General features: G+C 37.0%; 2 protein-coding genes across 3 annotated transcripts; both read right to left on the bottom strand.

Annotated features, from left to right (window-relative positions):
* LOC109216575 lies at positions 438–2,414 on the bottom strand. The gene is made up of 3 exons (XM_019380743.1): positions 2,391–2,414; positions 1,718–2,349; positions 438–749 (listed from the first exon to the last, which is right to left on the bottom strand). The coding sequence occupies exons 1-3, from the start codon at positions 2,412–2,414 to the stop codon at positions 632–634; spliced, it is 774 nt and encodes a 257-aa protein (XP_019236288.1). The 3' UTR covers positions 438–631.
* Positions 3,222–20,202, bottom strand: LOC109244282 (vacuolar protein sorting-associated protein 52 A-like). Of its 2 annotated transcripts, XM_019411347.1 has the most exons (23): positions 20,016–20,202; positions 17,552–17,659; positions 17,374–17,443; positions 17,193–17,275; positions 17,019–17,076; positions 16,774–16,869; positions 15,602–15,703; positions 15,246–15,329; positions 13,409–13,489; positions 12,624–12,767; positions 11,759–11,850; positions 10,832–10,913; positions 10,151–10,333; positions 8,777–8,892; positions 8,568–8,635; positions 8,115–8,215; positions 6,907–6,951; positions 5,936–5,986; positions 5,168–5,347; positions 4,946–5,080; positions 4,419–4,493; positions 3,792–3,849; positions 3,222–3,722 (listed from the first exon to the last, which is right to left on the bottom strand). In XM_019411347.1, exons 3-23 carry the CDS (start codon positions 17,398–17,400, stop codon positions 3,418–3,420), a joined length of 2,166 nt encoding a protein of 721 aa, XP_019266892.1. In that variant the 5' UTR covers positions 17,401–17,443; positions 17,552–17,659; positions 20,016–20,202; the 3' UTR covers positions 3,222–3,417. The 2 variants fall into 2 exon arrangements, with proteins under 2 accessions (XP_019266892.1, XP_019266900.1); XM_019411355.1 differs by lacking the exon at positions 6,907–6,951 and having other exon boundaries at positions 8,577–8,635; positions 20,016–20,201.

The following is a 26,416-nucleotide window of genomic DNA, read 5'->3' as shown; positions in this document are numbered from 1 at the left end:
TTTAACAGACGTGATCAAGCAATCATTTCTTTATTGTATGATACTAATTCAACCGTCCAAATTCTTATCCTGCTAATAAAATACCTAATAACCAAAAACACAGATAAGTCACACAGCCTCCCCCAATCCAAAAGAAAAGAAAAGTAAAAAAAGAAAGAGTAGAGAGCAAACATTAACTTGTAATGTACGTCAATTCCATATAGTATATCGCCCGATGTATTACCTTTGCCGGTGAACAAAAGCCTAGGGGCAAATGACCAATATCTACCATGCCACTATCCTTGCACTTTGAGCATCTAAAATATTTTTCATCAATTAAACCTGTTGCTTTTTTATCAAGAACATACAAAAAACATCCATGATTCTTAAAGGGATTAGCACTGCATCACACTTAATATGTGATTCTACTCGGGTATTCTACTAGCAGGCAGCAGCTGTGAGATCAAAACCATGCAACAGCAAGGCAGTCAATAATTATGTTTCCATTAGTAAGTTGCAACAAACGAAACCGGTAGAATACAGTAAGGAAAAAATCCCCACAGGATATTATATGGGTAGAAAGCCTCTCCAGGATTGAAAATGAGCCACAACCTACCAAGAGCCTAAAAGAAAAAAGAGCTGAAAATAGCAGTTAATTGGGGATACCTCCATCAGGAAGTTCCCAATTATCTCCATCATCGTCATTCCTCTTGTTCTTGGATGTCTCTTGCTTATCCTGTCCAAAATTTCTTGATGGTGGTAGCCCACGTCTGTTCCAGTGAAGGACGTGAGGTTGATAAATATGCACAAAAATTAGTAAATTCAAAACATCTGTTTCGCATCTTAGTGTAAGTTGGTTTCATAAGATTTGAATTAGCAGATAATGCACTCGAAAGAGCAACTTCCACAAAGCTCACAGATTAGTAACCTTTGGATCTCATACATCGCAAATCAAGCAAACGCTACAGTGCATAAATGATCCACAATCTACATAGCTTTTTCCTTTCAAGATTAAATGAGCATAATCTTTGGCAAGAAACACAGGCTAGTAGAACTAAACTCTAATGTCAGAAGCGCAAGAAACATAGAGCACATAGTGTAAAGGTTGTCTTTACAGTGGCAAAGATTTCAACTTTGAATCTTTCAAAATCACTTGTGGTGCATATTTAGCCACCTCCTTCAAGCTAATGATACGATAATTAGATCGAGCACAATGCAGCTTAACTAGAATTCCACCTATCTACGGTCAATCAATTATCATTGTCAAATTAACTGAAGCTGTATGAATCCTCTGTATCCATTTTGCTCTATGTCAGTATCAGAAGATTCATCATAGTTAGACTATTGCAATGGCCATCAACCTACCTAATCATCATCCTTAATCCAGACGTGGACTGACTATACTTTACCAATCGCGCTTTGACAGAGTTAAATTGCATCTATCTACGCATTCAAATAATACACAGGAGCCCAAACAAGTTCAATTTCCTCTGCTTGTATTGTAGTAAAATATATCTACAAACAATTATGTCATTTAATAGGTAATCACAGTTAAATCTTTTCATAAACATCAACTGGTAGTAATTAATTGACCTGCTATCAGTGTATATAACTTAAATCCTTCTACCAAAACTACACTACGTCACTACTCTACTAACGAATTTTAAGCGAAGTAAAAAACGTAAAAACGCTCACAAAACAGAGAGTAAAAAAGGGAGAGGAGATAATCATTAATTACCTTCGACGATTACGCTTAGCAGCCTCACGGGTCTTGCGCTTATCTTTGTCTTGTGTGTTCTCAAAAAACCTCCTTCGCTTACATTCCTGAATAACTCCAGCTCTCATCACCTCCCTTCGAAAGCGACCAATAAGCTTCTCTTCGTGCTCATTATCATCCACAATTACCTGAACATTGTAAGCCGATCTGAAGAAAAGGGTGCTCGCGTAGGCAAGAGATGGGCAAACTACGGAAGTAATATCAGAATTTGAAGACGATGATGATGATAATGGTAAAGGGTTCGTGTGGTTATTATGGTCGTTGGTTGAGATAAGAGGTAATAAATTACCCTCCTGGTTGGGGCTTGAAGAAGAAGAAGAAGAAGAAGAAGAAGAGAGGGAATCGGCGGAGAATTGGAGGAGAGTAGTTTTGGGGGTGGGTGGTTTTGAGGTAGTGAAGAAGGAGAAGAGATTGGCTATGGATGAGACTGCCATTTGAGAGTATAGAAATGGCTCAAACGAGCTTTCCCTTTTGGATAGAAGGGGCTGACACAAATAACTGAAAACACCTTTTTTCTTAACTACGTAAATAATTCTGCTCCAAAATGGGTCCAAACTTCTAATGGGAGTAACTCCTTTTTCTGGTCCGTGAAACTATCTAAAGGAATTTTTTCAATTGCAACTTTTAAAGATACCAGTAATGATCGAACTTTATACATCTTTTAGGATCGTTTGGTTATAATACGGTTTATTATGCCGGAATTAGTTATCCTGCTATTATTTTTTATCACTGTATTAAAAATAACAATTGCATAATTTCTAAGAAGAAGGTATAAGTTATCCCGGCACTAATTACCCCACCCACTACAAAGTATAAGATATCCCGGTACTAATTTTAATCCTGGAATAACTTATACCAGGCTTACTAACCAAACAAAATATTAAGGTAGTGTTAAATTTTATACCACCACTATATCTACATATACATCATATCAATTTACCCCTTAAGATATAAGGTTTAGCTGACTAGTAGTAAAAAAATTACTGCTAATTCATAACCTTACACACCTCAAGCAATAATTTACTTTTTAATCTTTTCTATTTTCGTTTTATTGGTGAAAAAGCTTAGAGTAAGAGATTCTTTTGTCAAAATCAGTAGTTGAGTCAGAAAAGATGAAGTTTGGACTATGGACCTGAACTATATCTAAAAGGAAATACAGGACATATAACTTTTTAACGAACAGAAAACAATAACAAGAACAAGATTGTTCTGAACAACAAACCCAATTTGGTCTCATAAATGGGGTTTGGGGAGGGTAGTGTGTAAGCAGACCTTACTTCTACCTCACAGAGATGGAGAGATTGTTTCCAATAAAGCATCGGCTTTAACGAACAGAAAAGAGAATGGAAAACGGGAATATCACACAACTGACACTAGTTGTGTGAGACAATTTTCTTGTGAGATAAAACAAAGCCTAATGTCAGTGGTGTGAGGCACAAAATAAAAATTCCACGGAACACAAAATCAAGATTATCATGAGGATTACATATATTTAGAAGATGTCATTGAAACACATAAGATCTTACAAAATGTCAGTTGAATAACAATGTAATGATCAACTGAAACTCTTTACACGCAAATACAGAGATTCAAGAGACTCTAAAAAGAACAAGAAAAAAAAGCAAAAGACTGTAAAACGAACACGAAAATAGAAAAATGTCCTAGAAAGTCCTTGAGTATTTTCTGATCTCATACATTATCGATGAAATTGAAACAAGATCTTTGTTCAAGTTAGACCCACCATTTATCCTCTTTATACAATCTGAAAGCCTCGTATAATAAAGAAGAAGTTGAGTTAATGCAGCTCTTAGAATGTCCATTCCACACAGGAAATTGCTGAAAGAAGTAATGACATCATTGTGCATAAGTTCAACTGCAGCTTTCCATCTGCTTGCAAAGTCCTTTACAATCGGCTCGACTTCAGCAATAGTTATAGGCCTTTCAGTGCCAATACTTGGATCCTCAGCTGCAATAAGATAATATTCAGGGCATCTGAGAATGTGGGGATAAATTGATATGCATAGTTAACACTTACACCCTCTCGCCTTTACAAACTTGATAAGATCGCTAAAATGCTCCAATAGCAATTCTTCCTGCAATAAAATCAAACATAAGAACAAACCCTTCAACTGAAGTTTATGATTGTAAAATGCTCGAATATCAATTGTAGAATCAGGTAAAACAGGTTTGACATGAAAATTGTTCAAGAAATCTCCTACATATGTTGCTCTTAACGTTAATTAGAAATCCTACTTATGCCATCCGCAATAAGAAAACTCATCTAGGAAAAGGTATCCACTGTTCGTGATTGCAATCAAGAACAAATATTTCTCGTAAATCAAGTATCCAACAGCAAATATAGATGAACTGTGTTACTGGTTCAATCTATTTCAAAGCTGATATTTTCTGGAAGGACATAATGAAATTTTTTTCAACATATCACTAAGTCTACTTTAGCACCTAACTGATAGTCAAAGCAATAATAGAAGTGAGGTTCATTTTTCTCAGAGAAATATACTGCGCCTCAGTCCCAAACAAAGTTGGGGTCAGCGATATGAATCCTCACTTCTTTCTTTAAGCTCAACTGATATCATCATCAGAGAAATATAACTACAACTAATTCAAACATTCTTGGATTGCAAGAATTGAAGTGTGTGCTCACCACGAATATGGATGTGTTATTCTTTAAAAGCTCTTCAAAGTGCTGCTGGATCTTCCCCCCATCTGGACCAGCTTCCTGAAAGCAAATGAAGCTTGCTTGGTGTTTTAAGTCTTTAGCAGTAAATTAGTATAAAATTTATAAATTAGACTTCTAAATTATGTAAAATCTACTAACAATGGTATCAAATGTTCAGATAGCAATTAGTCAATACTGTTGCAGTTACAATTTGATGGTTTGCAAAATTTCAGAGTAAAGGAATTAGTGCCACTGACATGCCACTATCCAGATTTGCAATGTAATAAGAACAGGAATCATGACTTTGATATCTCTTTTCATTTGACAGACAAGGAGGCCAGGGAAACGGTCTGATAGACCCCCATTTTCCTTTACAATTCATCTTTCTTTTCATTGAAAATTTATCCAACTAATACATGAGCATTACCCATATAAATTCACGACAATGACTTGCACTTTTCATGACTCATTTCCTGTTGATCAAAGAAAAGGAAAATATAGCAACTTCTTACCTTCAGAACCGATATTATCATGTCATAGTTGTTTATAAGGAATACGGTTTGCTGCTTATGTTTAGCGAACATTTGTGCTAGCTTGACAAGCAAGTCATCAACAGCCATTCTGAGTCTCTCCAGATTCAGTTCAAGCTACAAAAATTAGCAGCCAGCATGAAAGCCAGTTTGGTGCAAGCAAGTAAACCATGAGGTAAAAAGTGGACCTTCATGTTCTCCAACCTGCCCATCTCCATATTCTATGTTAAGGTGAATAAGGGAGGCAGTAAACTCAGCATAGCGCCTTATGACATAATGTGGGTGAACATCATCTTCCCAGAGAGTCCTGATATTGGCATTTCGCAGGCTGTTGAGGTGCAAGTCAAAGACCATCTTGAAACGTGGCCATAAAGCAATATTGACCTGCCCAGATTCATTAAGAAACAAGTGGAAAGCAGTCCATTGTAAAGGCAAGATAACTACGAGAAAACATTTTATCTTTAATTTTCTTTTGGTCCCAACATCATGTTAAACTTTCTAAAAGACCTTAAGGAGTTGTGGTACATTTATATTCACCTTTTTTAACCTTTCTAGAATTATGAATCCTAATTCCTTCTTCCTCGTTTTAAAATGGTCCACCTGACCATATTCTATCAGTAAGCTGTTTAATTTTCTCGTTTTACTGATGCTATGTAGTCCTGCCAAACACCATGAGTCCCAAGATGAGACTTTATACCCCAAATTCATAATATTATATACTTTCAGCACATGAAATCCTGCATGTCCCAGCTATGCTTGTGCAATTATTCTTTTTCCACATCACGGTAATAACAAATGGGAAACAACACAAGGACAAACATCACCCCAACAGAAGGCAACAGGTGAAAAATAAGTACCTGATGAAATTAACAACTGCCAAAAAGTTTGTTTAGACACAAGTATCCCACATGCATGTGTAATCAGCATTGATGCTGGTGACTTAGGTGGTAAAGGGAATTAGATGATACATACCTTGTCTAAGTATGAATCCAGGCATGGAATTCGGCGTCTGGACATTACAAGCTGGAAAATAAAAGCAGTCCTTTGATAAGAAAAGATTCCAGCAATAATTAAGAGCCAAAAAGGACACACATTTGCTTTCAAGTTCATAAACACGATTTGGCATGCTATAGGACCATCATACACGTGCATTAAGCACAAGATTCCTCAATGAATTTTCTAATGAGACAAATATTTCTATAAGCTTTAAATAAACGGAAAAATGTAAAAAAGAATATCTGACATATTTCATTTGCTTTTTATCAAAAAGAAAAAAAGAAAGAGAAAAATGTAATAGAAGAGGACTGAGGTAAAATTGGTGCTTATTGCTAAATTGTGAAAGATCGGTCATCAAAAGGTCCAATGTATAGCCCATCACGAATGATATTTGAAATTCCCAACTAAAGATTTTGGGAGAATTCACATTGTACGATTCAGAAAGTAGATATCTCTGCTTCCACAGTCTATTTAAACATAGAATTTCCAGAAAGAGGATTATACAATACACGCTTAGAATGATTCCTACTAAGCAAATGCATTAAAAACACAAAAGCAGGATTTCTGCTATCATCAAATGCATTTAAAACGTAGGAAAGGAAGTTTTAAAAAGTAAGGGCCTCTATATAATGGATTATTTCACCGCATGCAATTAGTATCTCTGATAAATCAATTTCATCAGTAACAGTCATTGTTTAGTTATCATATGAGAAAACCAATTTTCGAACTTAAGCCCACATATTTCAGTGATAAGCTTTTAAATGATTATTCAATAATGTTAATTTGTTTGTAGTAAGGACAACTTTACAGTGAAAAGCCAGGAGGTGTTAGATTCTGGTGCCAATTATTGAAGATAGACAGACAACAACAACAACAACAACAACAACAACCCAGTAAAATCCCACAGGTGAGGGGTCTGGGGAGGGTAGTGTATACGCAGACCTTACCCCTACCCCGATGGAATAGAGAGGTTGTTTCCGATAGGCCCTCGGCTCAAGAAAACGAACAAGACGAACAAGACAAAAAGAGACAATATATCAGTACCGTCAACAGAAACCATAGAAATAATAACATCATCATAAGAAGTTAAGAACCAGAAAATAGATGAAACACAATAATAATAACCAGTAAATAAGGCCCGGTGCTATGAAAAACGGACGGATAGTGTGAACACAACATTAAGCCCTAACAGCCTAAGACAAACCCTATCAGACTAGCCTTACACCCGATACAAGAAGAAAAATGCTCAACTACCTCCTAACCCACAACCCTAATGCTCGACCTCCACACCTTCCTATCAAGGGCCATGACCTCGGAAATTTAAAGGCGCGTCATGTCCTGCCTGATCACCTCTCCCCAATACTTCTTAGGCCGCTCGCTACCTCTTCTCGTACCCGCCAAAGTCAACCGCTCACACCTTACCAGGGCATCAAGGCTTCTCCTCAGCACATGCCCGAACCATCTGAGCCTCGCTTCCCGCATCTTGTCATCTATAGGAGCCACGCCCACCTTCTCCCGAATATCTTCATTCCTAATCTTATCCAGCCTAGTGTGCCCACACATCCACCTCAACATCCTCATTTCTGCTACTCTCGTCTTCTGTATATGTGAGTTCTTAACCGGCACCCCATAAAACATGGCCAGTCTAACCACCGCTCTATAAAACTTACCTTTGAGTATTAATGGCACTTTCTTGTCACACAAGACACCAGATGCTAACCTCCATTTCATCCGTCCCACCCCTATACGGTGTGTGACGTCCTCGTCGATCTCTCCGTCCTCCTAAATAACCGACCCAATGTACTTGAAACTGCCTCTCTCGGGGATGACCTGTGATCCAAGCCTCACGTCCATGCCCACTTCCCTCGACTCGGCACTGAACTTGCACTCCATGTATTCTGTCTTGAAGATACACAGACACCTGGTGATTAAGCTTGAGTACATTGCACTCCAATTGGCTACACACAATGACAGAACAGTTGTTTGTTTGTCTTCCAAAGGACATCAAAACACAATGATCAAGAGAATCTTGGAACTTCACCAGACACAAATTTCCCCTTTAGATGATTTCAATTCCTCTGATGCATTATAGGATTTTAATACTAGCTGCATTTATTCTGAAAAGTAATACCAGAATAGAAGCTTAGGAATATACCTGGTGGTGGTATATGATGCGAATCATGAGCATTAAGCCAATTGCATCAAAACTATTGGGAAGGATTGTACCGAAATGCTCATCAATTACTGAAAATGGGCCTGATATCATACAAATGTTTATCATTAATCTCGTTGAAAATCCAAGAATTTGCATTATTCCTATCAAGTTAGCAAGTGCAGATTTCAGCATGTACTGAAGGTCTTTGAGAATTATTATAATACAGACTGAGAGAGGGAGATCTCAACTTAATGTAACAGATTAAAGGTAACATGAGATATAATTGATAATCCGAAGAACTGCATATACAGCTACTGCTAAACAGGCTGATCTGGAGTTGAGAAGAAACTTTTGAAATCTGAGTTTTATTTTACATATAATTCTCTAAGAAGCACAACTGATATTATCTGCAGCAAGGTGCATGACAAGGATATGTTTACTCTAACTCACTACCTCCCGTACCAGCAAATATATCATAAAACATGGTCTGCTCTCCAAAGAAATCATCACAGAAAAGGTACCTAATCAAATAAAACAAAAAAGCAAGTTAAACATATTTAAAAGGAATGCTACCACTCTTTTATCAGTAGGAAAGTTATACTGTTTCAAAGTGAGTTACAAATCAGAAGCTTGGAATTCAAATAGAGAATATTGTAGAGTACTCCGAAGAAGCAGTATCCATGAGCAGCTTGTGCAAACTCCTGAAAAGGACCTCATACGGATATTTTTTTGAGCTGGCTTCAGCGATATGTGGAATTAATGGAGGCTCTTCAATCTCCTGAAGTGGAAAGTATATACCGTAAATACTTCATCTAATCATCATGAACAATCCTACCAATGGGGTGGACTGGACCAAATCAAGAGTTAATAGAAAACTGAATATGTACATAGTTGATTATTACAATAGATAATTCTACCACTTTTACTTGCAGTTGTCTTTTCAGTGCTAGCTGAACATAAGTAGCAGCCTTTGTGCAACACCCAAAAAGCCTTGGTATAATGGGATTATTTGGACTGTTCACAACCTCTAGCAGATGGCTTCAATTTGATACTAAAAGAACCAATTTCACCAAATAGTGCTGAATTTTCCTTTTTTAGAATGGCTCCGTGGATGCAGGGTAAGGCTGCGTACGATAGACCTTGTGGTTCGGCCCTTCCCCGGACCCCGCGCATAGCGGGAGCTTAGTGCACCGGGCTGTCCTTACCCCTTAGAATGGCTCCATGACTAATCTATTGAAATCTAGTAGCTCAGGCTTTGTACCTTTTGATTATAGTGTGGTACTGAAGGATACTTTATTTGTTTCCACATATCACCAGGTGTTTATGGAAGTATAGAGCAAGTTCTTCTAGTAATATGTTGCATATATTCAATCGCCTTGAAACTTGGACCAATAGATTCAAAATGGATCATAGATGCAGGTCTTGGATGATCTTAATCTAAACAGGTTTTACCCAGGCAAAACTTTGTATAGAATGGTACCAAGTAATGAACCTAGATGCAACTCATATGGTTCTTGGAGCTTAATTTTCCCTAGTATTCATAGAACATTTGAAAGAGAACTTCCTCCCTAACAAGAAAAACTAATACTTAAAATATGATTTTTTTCATAAGCAAAATAAATAAAAGATGGCATTCTACAGAAAAATCCCAAGAACCAAAGCAGCATAGAATATATGATTTTCAGCAGTCATTAGATAGGTTCCTTCACTTACACGAGATTCACATTATCTCCATTACGTATCCGCTATATAAAAGGAGCTAAGACCATACGGGTCTGAAGCTAACATTGATGAATTGGTCAGCAGACATATATATATTCACTCCACTATCAGGCAGTCCATCCTCTAAACGCACTAATTCAAAGTTATCTTCAAACTAAAAAGTAATTCTATCAAAGTGAAATTTGCAGATACCTTTATAACTGAACAAGCTAAAGCACACTAACATTCGATTCACAATCCCAGCACTCCGCAGAATTCTAAAGTGACAAAATTTTTTGGTCATAAGATCAAGGCTCTAAGAAAGAAGATAAGACCTTGAGAATGTTTATCCTTTTTCCAAGAGCAAAAACTGCAGACCTGTTCTTCAATGGTTCTCTTCCTCTCAAGAAAAGACCTGTGCTTCTGGTCTCAACACCTATCAGATCATTAGATGTTGCTATATCCAACTGAAGCTTTTCTAAAGCTTGAATATAAGCGCGGAACTGTGCACTCAGAACCTGTGATAAAAAAATTCGCTTTAGTATTCATGAAAGAACACAACCTCTTGTTAACCAAAAAGCATATTATGTCTCTTATCACTTGTACATGTGATAACTGTGATTGATAACATTCTCTAGAGCTTAGAGGATGAAAAGGAAGCTCCGGTTTTTTTTTTGAGAAGGATAAAGGAAGCTCCGGTTTTAAATATAACAATATATTAGAGCAACTCTCGAGAGACATCAGGTGTTGTACCCTCTTCCTTACACCATGGAGAAACAATTACAACTCATAAACAAAACATTTAATGCCTTCAAGGATGGGCGCCAAAGGAATAGTCAATTTAAGCACTCATGGACCTTAAGGATATTAAATCTCTTTCTGAACTTGCAAGTCAAGAGCTACCACATTGATCTCATGAGTTAGACACCTAGGAAATTAAAAGCATTGACTTTTGATTCATCAATCAACTAAGCTGGCAAAATTATCCAAAGTGAATTAATAATGTAAAACTTAACCTTGTTCATTGTGTCAGTGTATGCAGCTCGAACCTCAAGATACACCTCCTTGCCATGCTCCTTGAGAAAGGAAAGGATATACCTGTGAAAGTAATTGCAAAGATAACTTTTAAATCCAGGAAATTCAAAGGTGAAAAGGAAATTGGAAAGAAGCTTTGAGGCTGATGATAATCAAAATTTTAAGTTAGGGACCTCTTAAGAAGAACTCATCCTGCTTGAAATCATTTAGGTGGAACAAAATAGCAATAAAAGGTATTACCCCCAAAACTCCAAGATTGCCATAAATTTGGCTTTCGTTTGTACATAGTTTTTAGATTTTTTCTAAGTTTTTGAAGAACCTGCCTTGTCTTTAAAAAAGAAAAACCTCTTTGTTTAAGTTTTCTCCCAAACAGCTTTTTCAAGTTCTTCCAAATAAATTTTCTGTGAAGAATAACAATGAAGCATCTTCCCTTAAAGAATTCTTCTTCCACGTACAAAACATTTACAGATTTTCAGCACTCACAAAACCACAACTCTTCAACCATGTCTTCTTCTTGCACATACTTTTTCTACAATTTCTTTTCCAAAAAGACGGCTAAGAAAAAAAACGAAAGAGGTTTCCCAAGTGCCAAAATTTCGATGTCATTGTAAGGTTAAAGTAAATTTGTTCGGAGATTCTCTAATGTCCTGACAGCTGACAAGAAAATAGTAGCTAAACAAAACAGAACTGCAGTTAGGAGCACGAAAGACCAAGCAAAAAATGCTGCTATCTATGTTATGTTTAACACAAAAGGTTATATCGAGGGTTCTTCATGGATGCAGTCATTCAAGTGAATTGTAGAGAAGCAAATGTGTTGTGAACAAACAAATAAGCTAGTTTTCAGTAGTCAGGAAGAGAGTAATGAGCGATGCAGTATATGATAGAAACCAGAAGAAGACGCAACTCACTTATATTTTAGAAGGACACTCTGCTGAAGGATCTGAATATTAGTTTTGGGTTTCCTTAAAGAGTATAGCTTCTGAACCATGAAATCAAACACCTAGAAGAGGAACGGGAAAGTGGATTAGATGAGACATAACTGAAATGCAACAGAGGTGTAACAGTTAGGAAAAGTGGAGAAACGTGCTTGAGAGACTAAGCCAGACAAGGAGGTTCACATAAACAGAAGGCAGCAACGAAAATTACACACAGCTAAGGCTGATACAAAATTCAGAACATGATGGAAAAATGTCTCAAATCTTGATACAAGTAAGAGTCTGTAGAATTAAACTGGGGGTTACTCATTCAACAGTGAAAGGCAGTGTTAATTTCAACACCAACACAAGCCATCCCAACCACCCAATGAAAGGCAATGTTAAAGCAAGCATATATTTCTAGTAGCAGTGGACACAGCCTGATATGTAGGTTGGAACAGATGCTAGGTTTGCATCCCAATTTCATTGTTTCATCCCAAATTGTATTGTTTCTAACACGACTGGACATAGCCTGCTTATTCCAAATGATGTGCTAGGTAGGCATCCCAATTCATCTGTCTCATCCCTACTTAAATAACATTGTTGAATTTAGGAACATTGTCGAATAACAGGAATCACTATTGCATCCTAAACCATCTCAAAATCCACTTGACATGGTTTCCACAGACAAAAGTCAGGATAATGAAATCACAAGAGTGTTCGAGCACTGCATTGAGCAATACCACAGACATTCATGTGTTGGTTAAGCTATCTACAAGGTTTGTGTTTGAACCCAAATGCTCCAATCAAATGGTAAAGTCAAACCTAAACGTGCTTAGACTATTCGGCATATACATACCTTGGAGACCGCTTTCTGCCTAAGTCTTTCTAGTTCAGGCCGAACATCTTTCAGAGCCTTTGATGTTTTAACCATGAGATCTGCATCTGAGTACTTCAGCTTTTTACTCAAAATCTCTAGGGTCCTCATGTATTCCTCATTAACCTATAAACATCAGTGTTGCATGGCAGGTTAGAAGTCAAGAGTGAACAAGGCATTTAAATATGAAATATTTGAAAATTAAACATCTGACAGAATTATGTCTACATGCTATCCAATAGCGAAAGGTCAATGCTTGGTAAGAGAAGGGAAAAAGAGATAATGCATAATAATTGCCCTGGTTCAGAAGAGAAGAGCTGGTGAATAACTAGAAGAAACTTTCCAAATAAAGCCCCATAATCAAATGTAGTACCAGCAGAGCCAAGACCAAAAATGAAATGAGGGGGGAAAATAGCAAAAGAAGGGAGAAGGAGAAAGCCTGTCCAGTGTTAACAGTCAACTACCAAAAAAGGAGAGTGTTTTATTGTAAGATTCGTACGCCAGGAGGGAGAAATGATGAAAAGAAGGGAGAAGCAAAGTCCAGCATTAACAGTCTACAACAGAAAAGAAGAGTTTTCTAATGTAACTCGATAAATTCATTAGCTATAAACCATAAAAAATTAGATATAATAATCACTTTGAGAAAGAAAAAATAATAATAAACCAAGCTACTACACTGTCTGTTGCCCCAACATGTCACATCATTGACTCACTATTGGATACAATGTCAGAATAAATAGACGAACAAATTAAAGAACCAAAAGTACCTCTCCATCAACAATTATGCCTATCATCCTTGGAGGAACAATAATATCCTCGACAAACTTTGCTAGCTTTGACTCTGCCACCTGCAAAACAACATAACCATTTAGCAAGTACACTACAAACATCAGAAAGTATCAAACACTAGGACTCAGATATGGTTGTCATATCAAGTATACTGGACACCACAGCATGACTAATTTGCACTAGCATCCATCTGATAAGTCTAAGAAGAGGTATATCATGAGGAAACATAAGGAAGAAGTGAAGTTTCTGAGAGATTAAATTGAAATACTTTTTTGATAAGTAACTTTAAAACATTTTATTGGAACTACCAATTGCGCTACGGCTGTGCTGAAGAAGCTTTACAAACAGTGCAAGGCACTGATCAGATCAATGATATCATCCATATCTTTTACAAAAGAATGTCTGCACCAAAAATCTAACAAAAGGATGGTTCTATTCTTAAGGCTGAAACTCGCAGTAAATTATTGTCAACATAACTGTGAACTAATTTTAGAGTCTTTCAGAAGCTCATGCAATAAAATAGACAACAGTAAAATAGGCAATGGCATTCAACAAAATAAACGAAGGACACATGCGATGATCCAAACACTAACAATAACAACGCCTACGAAGACGACAACAGCAACAGCAAGAATTTATGCTTTCATCTATTCATTGTCCTTAAACTAGGCACCTCCAGGGGGTAACGATCATTGCCAAAAAGTACTAGAAGATATGAGAATTCTATTAATCTATATAAGGATGATCAACCAAGGTTTTTCTGTTTCCTTGGGGGTGTTGATGCCTTTTGAGAAAATATATATAGACAGAAATGGAAAAAATAAATAGACGGACATTGCCATCCCTAACAGCTAAAAGGACATTAAAACCAAGGACTAACTTAGGATGATTTCTTTACTCTGGCATTACTACTATAGCACGTAAATATTGTAGCTTTTATACACTGAAACACAACTTTTGGTCATTAAATCTTTCGGGCAAATCGATAGGATTATCCTGAAAAATCCAGTTTACTCTGCAAGCAGAATAAGGAGAAACAAAAGTGCAACTACTCATGCAACTTGCAAAACAGCATTTCTACTGTTTGGTAAAGACCAACATACAAGATGTATACAGTAAGTAGCAAAACCTACAAAGAAATGTGATTCTCCATAAAGAGTATTCAATCATCCACACCTGTTGGAATATTACATATGCTCCAGAAATGTATCAAAATAAAAATATTCTTCTGATTTCTACATAGGAGATTTCAGCTCCTTCAAATACGTTTCTGTTCCTCTTTTTCCATATCGTCTATGTTAGTAAAAGAGCACAACCATCCATGACCCATTACTCATGAGGTCTTTTACAGAAAGTAATGTAAAAAGTAAAGCAGATAAATGAAATGGTCAATACTGTTAGAATAGTTATGTAAATAAAAGTAAATAACCCTAATCCCATATGTATTAGGAGTAGAACATGTTATGTATATATATATATAGGGCTCATTGTATCGTGTTTTACACAAGAGAATAATATCAATCATAGATTTTTCTCCCGTGCATTCTCATACACGTTCAGACCAGATAATAACTTCTTCACACATGAAACACAGTTAGTACACACTTTATTCATTTATACTGATAATTTCTTCACATACGAACATTAAAATACATTTCAATAACAGTCGTCAGTATGAACATTGCTTAGTATGAACATTGCTTCTGAATCAGAAGATAGCATTATCTACAGATGTAACTTACATTTAACCAAATAAAGGAAGCTCAAGCCTAGACTGTAAACAGTAAAAGAAGCTCCATCCTTTAACAATAATACCTTGCGATTCTTCAGCCTCAGTCCCATATCCATAGACTTCTCTTGGAGAATTTTGATATCTGAACTTATAGAACCTATCTCTCCCTGGCAGATAAAACAGTGAATATCAAGTTTAATGACAAAAGATATAGGCAACTAGACCTTTAAGATGTTATGTCGTTTTCCTTTAATTTCTTCCATTTTCTTCTTTGTTTGGTGAGTGAAGTCAGAGACAAAGAAATCCTGTTAGAGGTTTTGCCTCAAAACTAAACCGAAAATCCCAGCATGTGAACATGAATGATATTATAGAAAATATTACTAAAGGTGACACTGGCAAAAATTGTCACCCACTTTAACATGATATTGACGGAAAGTACCTGAAATCCACTGAGAAGAGTCTCCATTTGGGTAAGAATCAAGTCGCAATCACGAATTTGATCATGAAGTGAGACTAGATTATCACTTTCCTTTATGTAATCCTATTAATTTTACGAAAGAGCACATATCATAATAATGTCATCATAACCAAGTTTACAAGGCACTTAAAGAAAACTAGCACATAAGTATGAAATAATCGATCATCATTATAACCCAAGTTCATTAGGCTTCACATGATTTTGTGTTGTGACAACTAGATTTATTGCCTCGTTTTCTGAAAGAAATATAACTTTTGACTAAGGATATACAGAAAACTCTAAACTGTAGTGCACGGACATTAAGGAAGAATTGTTATGATTGGAAAATAAGCAGTCTATTGAATCAGCTTAGTAATTGCGAAGAAAAGGAATGGTTGAGAGACAGAAATAGTTCTCCATTTTGGTTACACGATAGAAGAGGCATATGCTCTGTGAAATCAGGGTACAGAACAAAGTACCACCTAGAGTTGTATGCTTTGAATGGATTGCAGTGAAATGATGCATGCCTAACCCAAGAAAATTTATTAAAAAGATGTTTTGTGCTATGCAATAGATACTATTCCCGTCAAAGAAACAGGAAAGTGGCTGCCATTTATTTCTACATTGTCCACTGGCATGGGAGATATGCAGCATGTTTCTGAGTCTATTCAACATCCTTGGCCAACTCATGGTAATGTGAAGGAGGTGCTATGCTGTTGGAGAGTGTGCAGAAGAGTAAAAGAAAGCTTTGGTATTCAATTCCTTTCTGATTTATTTGAGTGATGTGAAAAGAAAGAAATAGGAGATGCTTCAAGTCAAACAGAGTAAAGTTGTGACATCTCAGTTCAGATCCAGCTGCATATACTTTTTGTCTTTGGGGTGTGTACCGCAAATAACCAGAGAAGTAACTAGATTTATTGATTCACTACACAGCTAAACAAGGAAGCCTTCGTATTTGTAAATACTTTTGTTATTAGCACTCACTGGGTACTAAGTTGAATGAAAATATCTTACCTTTCTTTCAAAAATTAGAAAATAAATAAAGATTCAGAAAGCAAAATGCATGATATACCTAAATATCAAAAGCTGGAACAACTCGAAATCCCAAGTTACCAATACAGACAGAACAATGATAATGAATTAGTACAGCAAACCTGGATAGAATCCAATTCAACTTGCCGCAAATTGTTTTCAACGCCTTTAGTGTATTCCCGCAGCGTTGTACCTTTAGAAAGTATGTTTGCGACAACCTTTGTATTGAAATAAGCCAAATTTAGACTCATCATTAGTGTCCCTCAAAGGGGATAAAACTGGACCAAATTGTAACAAATATCGATCTTTAATTGAAATATATTCAGCTGTTACTATGAGTATAGTGAAATAAATACGATATCCTTACATCATCAGTTTTACATTCCTGTAACTCTTCCTCAAGCCCCTCAAGGGATATATCAGCGCTGGAAAGAAAGAAGAGAAAGGTCCTGAATTTCTTCATATATAGAAGATCGAGAATGAAAAACAAACAAGCATTATAGCACAATTAGCAAAATGAGGCCAGGAAATGAAACCACACCTGGCAGTTTCATCCTCAATATTCAAATCGCCAACAAAGGATCCCAAATCAAAGAAAGATTTCTGCCCATTATTCGCATTGGCCTAAATTCACAGATGTAAGGCAACACAAGGAAGGATATGAAAATGTGCACAAACTAAAACATGAAACTTTCTGGGAAATGAGAAAAACAAGTGTTTACCGATGTGTTGCCAGCCACCTCCGCCATAGCAACTTGAGCAAACCAACAACTTTTTACAGCGTACAGCTATCTAAGAGTGAGCCAGATCAAGCATTTCTATATTATTACCTTTTTTAAATAAGGATCAAGCATTTCTATATTACGAATTGAACCACACAACAAGAAGATTCTCTAAAACCTGCTTTGTGATGCTGTCTTGGTAATAATCTAGGGATGGTCTTTAGAGTTCAACGACTATGTTCCGACTTCCTTATGGCCAGAAAGGATACAAGCTTTACTGCATGCACTACAAATATATTGAATGTTAAACAGGTGATTTTGTCAACAACACCCTGGAATACAATTCATCAATTCAGGGTAATAATAAAAATAATATTAATAATAAATAATAATAATAATAATAAATTATTTTTTTGAGAAGGAAATAATAATAATAAATTATTATTGATCTGTCTTGTATACATACATTCAACTTACCCAAAATAAACTAAGCGTGTTAGAATGGATAGTTAATATATTTTTTATTGAAAACTTATAGCAACTTGCATAATGCACTTTGCAGCAAGAAATTATTTGGTTATTTGGTGCTAGGTAACAAAAATATATTAGGTGTAAATCTCATGGGGTTAAATATTACTGATGTAAATAGAGATTAGAGAACATTTCTTTTGATAAGTAATGTGAAATTTTATAGAAGATAGCCAGCCAGAAAGATATGCTGCTTCAAAAGTTACATCCTGAACACAACATTACAGAGTGTAACGAGCTAACAAAACCAACAATGGGGATGGTATCATTCACATCATCATTAGCCATGTCATACCAAAATCTAAGCAAAGATATACATATAAACATAATAATGACAAAATTATCTTTGAAGTTCTCAATCTCCGAGTGTTGTTTTCTTTCCAAGTTGTCCACCAAACTACAGCTTGGTGTTCCAAATGGACTGAGACTAAAGTTGCATAAGTCATGGAGAGAGAGATATTTGCCATTTAGGTGATTCCAACTAGTACTGCTATGTACAGAATCAGCAAAATCATTAATATTAGATAAGCACATGCAAACCAACTAAAATATCTAACAAATTCAGGATCCCATATCAAAATTAATAATTAAACATAGAGCACTAAGACCCTATTAATATTCATTTAAATACAAAAGGCATCATAACCACATCCTCATTGATAACTAATAGCTTGTTTGGCCAAGCTTTTGGGAAGCCAAAAGCACTTTTCTTAAATAAAAATAAGGGCACCTTTTTGGAATTTGAGGTGTGTGGTGAAAAAGGGAAAAGTGCTTTGAGCAGCAAAAGCAATTTTTCTGTTGCGGGGGTGAAGATACAAATAAGCTACATTAAGAAAATTACTAATTTTAAGTACATGCATTCCTCAAGATATATCTTTCTAGAAAGGACCTAAGGGGTAGTGTGGTTGGGAAAAAAGTTATCCTAGGATTAATTATCCCGGGATTAGTTATCCTGGAAATGTTATGCCAGGTAAAAATAACACTACAATCCCGGGATTAGTTATACCGTGATTTAATCCCAATCAAACGTGGGATAAACTCATTTCAAATTTAATCCCGACATTAATTATCCCTTATCCTTCATACCAAACGAGCCCTAAGGCTCATAATTAGTACTATTGATTTAGGCCAATAACCCCCAGACTCTTGCTCTGGAATGGCATGATCATGGAGGAATTGTATATGCATTAAGACAGTACTTGTAGTTGCCAAAAATAACATGTGCTACACTCACTGCCCCGAACTACATGTTTCCATCACGAGAATTGACGCCCGTCTCTGACTCCCTATACGGTCCATCTTTGGACGACCAACTCCTGGAACAAGCGACCTAATAGGAACGTCACAAACCATCGAACTCCACGATCACACAACCGTTTCCAGACGAGGCATAAACGACCTTCTGCGGCGTGGGGCACAATTTCCACGTGTCCAACCCACGATAACGCCCATTTAACCCCACTGATCGAGTCATGGGGATAAGGTTGAGTGTCCTGCCGACTCCTCAATTAGCAACCCACTTCTCCTCATTCCTCAATGAGACTCAAATTGGATTTGGAGTCCAAGAGACCAAGGTCCTATAAGTAGGATGGCTCTCGAACGAAGGAGGGACTTCCAGTTACGAACTATCCACTCTCACAAGACAACCAGACTTTATCATTATACTTTTGTATTTTCTGACATTTTCTTTATAATTAAGCTTTCTAGAATTAATTTGATCCTAGGCTATTCAAAAGAAGCCTTGTACGATCATGGATATGGAGTTCTAAGAAAATCATACACTCGCTCTCTCTCTAATTTACTTGTCTTTGTTGTTTGTCATTTCAATCTTCCCTCCACAGTATCCTTTTGAAAGTCGGACAATTCAAAGCACCACCTTTATCCAAGCAAGGCTAACCCCCTTTAACATTATGAAACGATCCCGTTTAACATAAAAATATAAGAACAGAAAACAGAAGTCTTGTTTCTGATAATGTAGAACAGATGCATCTCAAAGCAAACAAATCATAATAAATCCACAGTATACAACAGCTTCAAAACCACAAGACCTATTGTAGAGATCAGTACGCTACACGTAAATCATCCAAAAAAGAAATGTAGAAGAAGAGACCTACCTGATAGTGATGAAGAGCCAAAAAGAGATCTAAAGTTTTGGAATTGGGATTTGGGACTATATATCTTCAGCTTTGGGCTTAAATTTCTCCTCTAATGTCTAGTCTCTCTGAATAAGGAAAAAGGTTGTGATTTAGGCCACAAAAGGGAGAGAAATAATTTGGAGGGAGTTGCAGACAAAGAAAATCTAATTATTTAAGATCTTAAATTACTCAATGTATACTGGTAGCTACCTTTAATTCTGTTATTTACTTTTGAAATATATCTATAATTTAAAATATATTTAAAACTTCATGACTAATATGTTGAATTTTTATATCCTAAATTTTTGAACTGCTAATTTAAAAATCAAGACTATTGTCTTGAATTTCTTAACTGCTAATTTAAAATTTAGGACATAAAATTCAACTTTTTTGAGAGGTTCAAACTTCGCGACGTCGTGTCCTGAAGTTTGAGCAAATTGAATAATCTATAAATGCATTATAAATTGTGAATAAATTTTAAACAGCATGCTTAAAAATGACATTCATTTCCACTCCTGTAATGTGACTCAGCTGCATCTAATACCCATTTTGCTACATTGTCACCCCCCTTATATAATGAAAATCGAAGACAATTATAACGGTGCTATCCATATTTTCATAATCAAATACTTAAATTCCCTATATAATAAAAAATAAAATCTTACATAAAGAACTTTCATTTAAGTAACGAAATTTATTATTTGAAGCAAAATAATAAAAAAAAGGGTTTTTATAAATTATATATTATATTCTTAAACAATACAAGTAGCTTATATGTTTCAAAATGCAAGAAAATTGTTAATTGTTGATAATGTCTTATAAAGTAAATTGTGGACATTTCCTTTTTTAGAGTTCGGAAAACACATGTGTCAGAAAATATTTATTCTATTTTTCTATTACATGTATGAATAAAAATATTAACTCTATTTCTTAAATTTCATAAAGTTAAAAAATCAAAAATTGTTATTTGTAATTTTAATTTGTCTTCTAGTTATTCCACTTTATTGTACTTACCTATGGATAACATGACTTTTTTAAAAATTCGAGTTAGAAGGTGTATACGGGTAAAACATGTCACGCCCCAAATCTAGGGAGGCATGGTTGGCACCCGGTGTCGTGCTAGCCTGAGCGAACCACTCTGTAACTCATGATCGTTCGACTAAAACTAGAACATACATAGGTCGAGTTTGCTGAACCCATTCCTTTTGTAACTATCATGGGCCAACATGGCCACAACTCATAATGTACAACTGTAAGTGGGCAAACACTGTATCAGCAAACCATCGTACTTAACATATGAATACATATGGGCCGTCACGGCCTCTGACATACTGTACATAATGAACATGTGTCTACAAAGCCTAAGAGTATTTGACATCAAAACATGGTCAGGACAGGGACCCGGCCTACCCATAAGTCTGTAGCAAAATTCTGACACGATGACTTACAGACTCGGCTGCACTCCGAATGAAATGGAGTTTTACCGATCATTCGATGAATGTTAACCTCGTCTACTATGAGGGTTCGTCAAATTGATTATCTATACCTGCAGGCATGAATGCAGCGTCCACAACAAAAGGACGTCAGTACGAATAATGTACCGAGTATGTAAGGCATGTAAATTATTATATAAAGAATGTGAAAGAAATATGGAGTAAGGGACTCAACTTGTAAGTCTGGATAGCTCTGTAAATCATGAAATATCTATAATGTCATGCATATGTGTATAAATGTCATATGATGCATAGGTATATGCGTACATAACATCATCAAGCCTCTAAGGGCATCCCATCATATCATCTCGGCCACTGTGGGCAAAATCATCAATGTATACCAGCTATTCAGGTGGTGGTGTGTATATAAAGTTGTAACATTTTCCCATATCCCATATAAATATAATATATGCGTATATAATGTCATCTGGTCATGGGTCAATGTACTTCTATAAATGAATACAATGCATAATGAAGTAAGACACTAAGATCTCTCGGAATGTCATAAGATCAATATACCTTCGATTAATATCATGACATAAACTTTGTCAACTTACGTATTTTCTGAGACCCATGAGCAACTGATATAATAATAGTACACATGGAAAATCAAGAACATAGACGATAAGTAGGGATTTTGACTACTTATTTGCACTCTTTTACGTTCGTTTTAGCTCAAAATTGCTTAAAGGTATTCCTGAAAACTAATGAAATGTGCTTTCTTGCAGGAGTATTGGAACATGAGCTATAGATATGAAAATCAACTCGAGAAGGAGTAGTTTTGGACAAGGACCAAAACAAGGCTAAAAGGGCAAAATGCGGACCGCACAATATTGAGTGCGGCCGCAGAACATGAGGCAGCCTCTGACAGAATCCCCATGCAAAATGCGGACCACACCATCATTGTGCGACCACATAATCAAGAGAGCGGTCGCACTCAGAAATGTGCGGTCCTCAGAAGTTCCCCATGCCAAATCTCAAGGTCAAGAAGTGCGGACCGCACCATTATTGTGCGGCCGCAGAATCAAGAGTGTGGAGGACCCAAAAATGTGCGGTCCGCATAAGCTGAAGAAGTGCGGCCGCAACCCAGAATTGTGCGGCCGCAGAAGTCCAACCTGTCAAGCCAAGTCTCAATGTGCGGACCGCACACATAATTGTGCGGCCGCACAACCTCCGTAGGGGAAAATTTTTCCGATAATTTTAGCTGGGTATAAATAGATCTTCTTGTCATTTTTAGGTTAAGTTTGAACACCTGAACGTAGATAGTCGTTTTTCCTTTACTGCTTTGGGTAACTTTGTAATAGTTTAGCATTTTAACATTGGATTTTCTTCCCTTTATCATTTATTATGAGTTTAATCTTATTTTTCTTCTTTAGTTTCTTCAATTTTCGCTATGAGTAGCTAAATTTCTAGCTAAGGTTGTGACACAACCCTAGTGTGAGTATCTAATGGGTGTTTGATTTGGGGCTTTTTTGTAACTGGGTTTGTGATATTTAGCCTAGTTCTTGCTTGAATTTAAGAATTAATGGTTGCAAATATTGAATCATGCCTAATTGACTTAGTTTCTACTTGAGAAAAAGAGACTAAGTCTATGAAAACTTGACTAACAAGGAATTGGGGTGAACTCAAGAAATTGATAGCCCCAATTAAAAGGTTTAATCTAGAGACAGTAAGACCCGACTTGAGCATTTATCACTTGTTTTTTGCAATACCCATTTGGACTTGAGAAAGCCAAATCGGGCAAAATCACTCTAACTACCGAGAGGTATCGAGTGGGTAACTGCGTGTGATTGCTATATTACAACCCCGACCAATCAAATTTGCCCTAAAGCCTACAATACTTTAGGTAACCACCTAGGTGGAAGTGACAACCCTAAATCTTTTAAAAAGTTAAAAAACAACAACACCAAAAATATCGTTCTCTAGTTTTTCATTTGCAAGCATTATCATAATCATTAGAAGTAGAAAGAAACAACCAATCATGTGGAAGTGCATTTTGGGCACATCATACACTTAGTCTAGATATATACCTAATCCAATATAAGCTCTCTGTGGAATCGATCCCGACTCACGTTGGGTAATTATCATTGCATCGACCGCTTCACAATCCCAATTAGTGGAGTGAACTTGGGCGACATCATTTTTTGGCGCTGTTGCCGGGGAGCTAAAAATAGATTTAGCTATATATATTTGGTTTTGTGTGTGAGTTGTATTATTTTCCTTCCGGTTCCGGTTACTAATCTCTTTGTGAAACAATTGTAGGTGATACAACAACGATGATCCTCCTGGAAATGTGCCATTGGGGGAGGACGTGGATGATGACCAAGTTGATGAGGTTCCTCTTGAACCCTAAGCAAATAGACGAGGTTGCACACCTCATGACAATGTTCTCGTTCTACCCCCACCTCCTCCAAGAGCGACGACACACCGAGTGTTGCCGAATAAAGGATACGCAAGTGACATAGTCCCATCCCGCATTAGGGCGAAAAACTTTCAAATCACAAATGTTATGCTTACACTATTGGAACAACAGAGATTCTTCACAGAGGTTCCGAGTCAAAATGCATACAAGCACTTGAAAGGGTTTGTTGACACTTGCTGGGGGAGTAAACATACTAACGTCTCTGAGGATGCTTTACGGTTGAGGCTATTCCCTTTCTCTCTACGGGGGAAGGCCTTGGATTGGTTAGAAAGGTTGCCAAATCATTAGATCCATACATGGGATGAATTGGCCGAGAATTTTATTTCCAAGTTCTTTTCTCCTGGGCATGGCAAATCTTAGGGATGAGATTCTAGCTTTCAAACAAGAACCTAATGAGACTTTGCATGAGATATGGGAGAGATATCGAACAATGGTCAAAGAATACCCCAATAATAACATGACGGAGGCTATGATTCAACAAACTTCTATAGGGGGATCAACACCACCAATCAATGCGTGGTCAACCAAATTGCCGGTGGAAATTTCATGACAATGCCATATGCGGAAACTTGTGAGATCTTAGATGAAATGGTGGATACTTCATCGGCATGGAAAAGTAGAGCAAACATTCCTCAAGGTGATCTAAATGTGATTCACTTGCATAAAGACTTACATGATCATGGGCAAGCAATTGCCGAGTTGACCACCACAATGAATCAACTAGCCAAAGCTCAACTTCAACAAGTGCAAGGTCCCAAGCAAGTAATGCAATGGAGGGAGTTAATATGATGGTAAACAAGAGAAGGCAAAAGGGTACTCAAGTGCAAAATCGGATTGCAAATTATGAGCAAGATGATAGTGGATTTGATCAATATGGATAATACAATGAGCAAGAAGAGGAAGTACAATATGTGAACAACTTCCAAGGGCAAAGAAACAACAGTCAAGGCCCAAGTCAACAACAATGCCGACCACAAGGAAATCGAGGAAATTGGAATTCAAGCAATCAAGGTGGTTGGAACAATCAAAACAACCAAGGGAATTGGAACAATCAAGGCAATCAAGGAAATTGGAATGGTCAAAATAACCAAGGTAATTGGAGTGGCAATAATCAAGGCTATTGGGGAGGTAATAACCAAGGAGGTTGGAATAACAACAACAACCGGGGGTCGGGTTCTCAAAGGCCCCCGATGTTCCAACAACTGAGAAACCCGCCTCATTATCGTTCTCAAGGTCTGAGCTCTTCCAACAATGAGGTGGGACGAATCAAGAACATGTTTAAACAAATGATGGAGAAGAATGCCGACTCCGATACTTAACTAGCCTCTCACAACACTTCTATTCACAATTTAGAAGTTCAATTGGGCCAAATCTCGCAAGCTTTTAATAGACGTCCTAAGGGGGCACTACCAAGTGATATGATGGTGAACCCAAAGGGTGGGAACAAAACGGGATATGCCATGGCTTTGACTACAAGGAGTGGAAAAGGTGGAGATGGAAAATTGTGAATGAGGAGCATTTGGTACAAGAAGATGAGATGACAAGCAATGAACTGCAAGCAAATGATGAGGTGAGAACTGACATTGAAGACAACGTGGAGGAGACTCAAGAAGAAGTGAACCCGTCTAGGGAGCACATTGTTGATATACCGGAACCGGTAGTGCCAAAGGCTAAGGCTCCAATGCCAATGCCTCCTCCTCCATACCTCTGTCGCGCCTCCTTTTTTCCCCTTCCCTCGCGGGGGGAGAAGACCGGGTTTCGACATTCATGGGTGGTGATAACTCATTTCCTTTTGGGAATTGGGTATTTGAAGATTCGCCACCTAACGATTTTCAAGGTGCGTTAGGGCACCTAGAGCGGTTAACTCTTAGATTGGTTTGCATTACCAGAGATTAGGGTAAGGGCTCAAAATAACCGCGAGGGGAAGGTGTTAGGCACCCCTCTTGGTCCACAACTATGGGTCCCGGCCGAACTTACATTCACGAATTAGTCCATTAACAAAATAAACAATTTAAGCAAGTAACTGCAAGCAGAGCATGTTGGGCATTGTATAACTCAAACAATAAAACAAGGATTTAAACAGGTTATGTGCATAAAAAGGGAAAGTAAAGCTTCAGGGTAAAGAGAATTTGGGAAGAGGGAGGTCCTAGGTTGGTTAGCCTATAGGATCACATCAGTACAATGCCCGGTAATCACTCCTCGGAAAGGGGCTACGCATGGCATTAGCGCACTGGTCATCATATCCATATCTACCCTTCCCATCCCCTTATTGGTCATGCAAACCGAGTGTTTGGTCAGCGATTTCAATTGCGTGCTGCTACCCGTCCCTTCTTAACGGTCCTGGAGAGAATTAGGACCTCTACCTATAGGTGGTTCTAGACGTACCCCTAAGGCAATTAAATGGGCTAATATTGCAATTATATGCAATTTTAGCTTAAAAATACCAAATGCAATTATAAAAATGC

The sequence above is a fragment of the Nicotiana attenuata genome, chromosome 2, assembly GCF_001879085.1.
Source record: "Nicotiana attenuata strain UT chromosome 2, NIATTr2, whole genome shotgun sequence".
Lineage (NCBI taxonomy): Eukaryota > Viridiplantae > Streptophyta > Magnoliopsida > Solanales > Solanaceae > Nicotiana > Nicotiana attenuata.
Note: the sequence above shows the minus strand (reverse complement) of the source record. Positions and strands in the feature narration are given on the sequence as shown.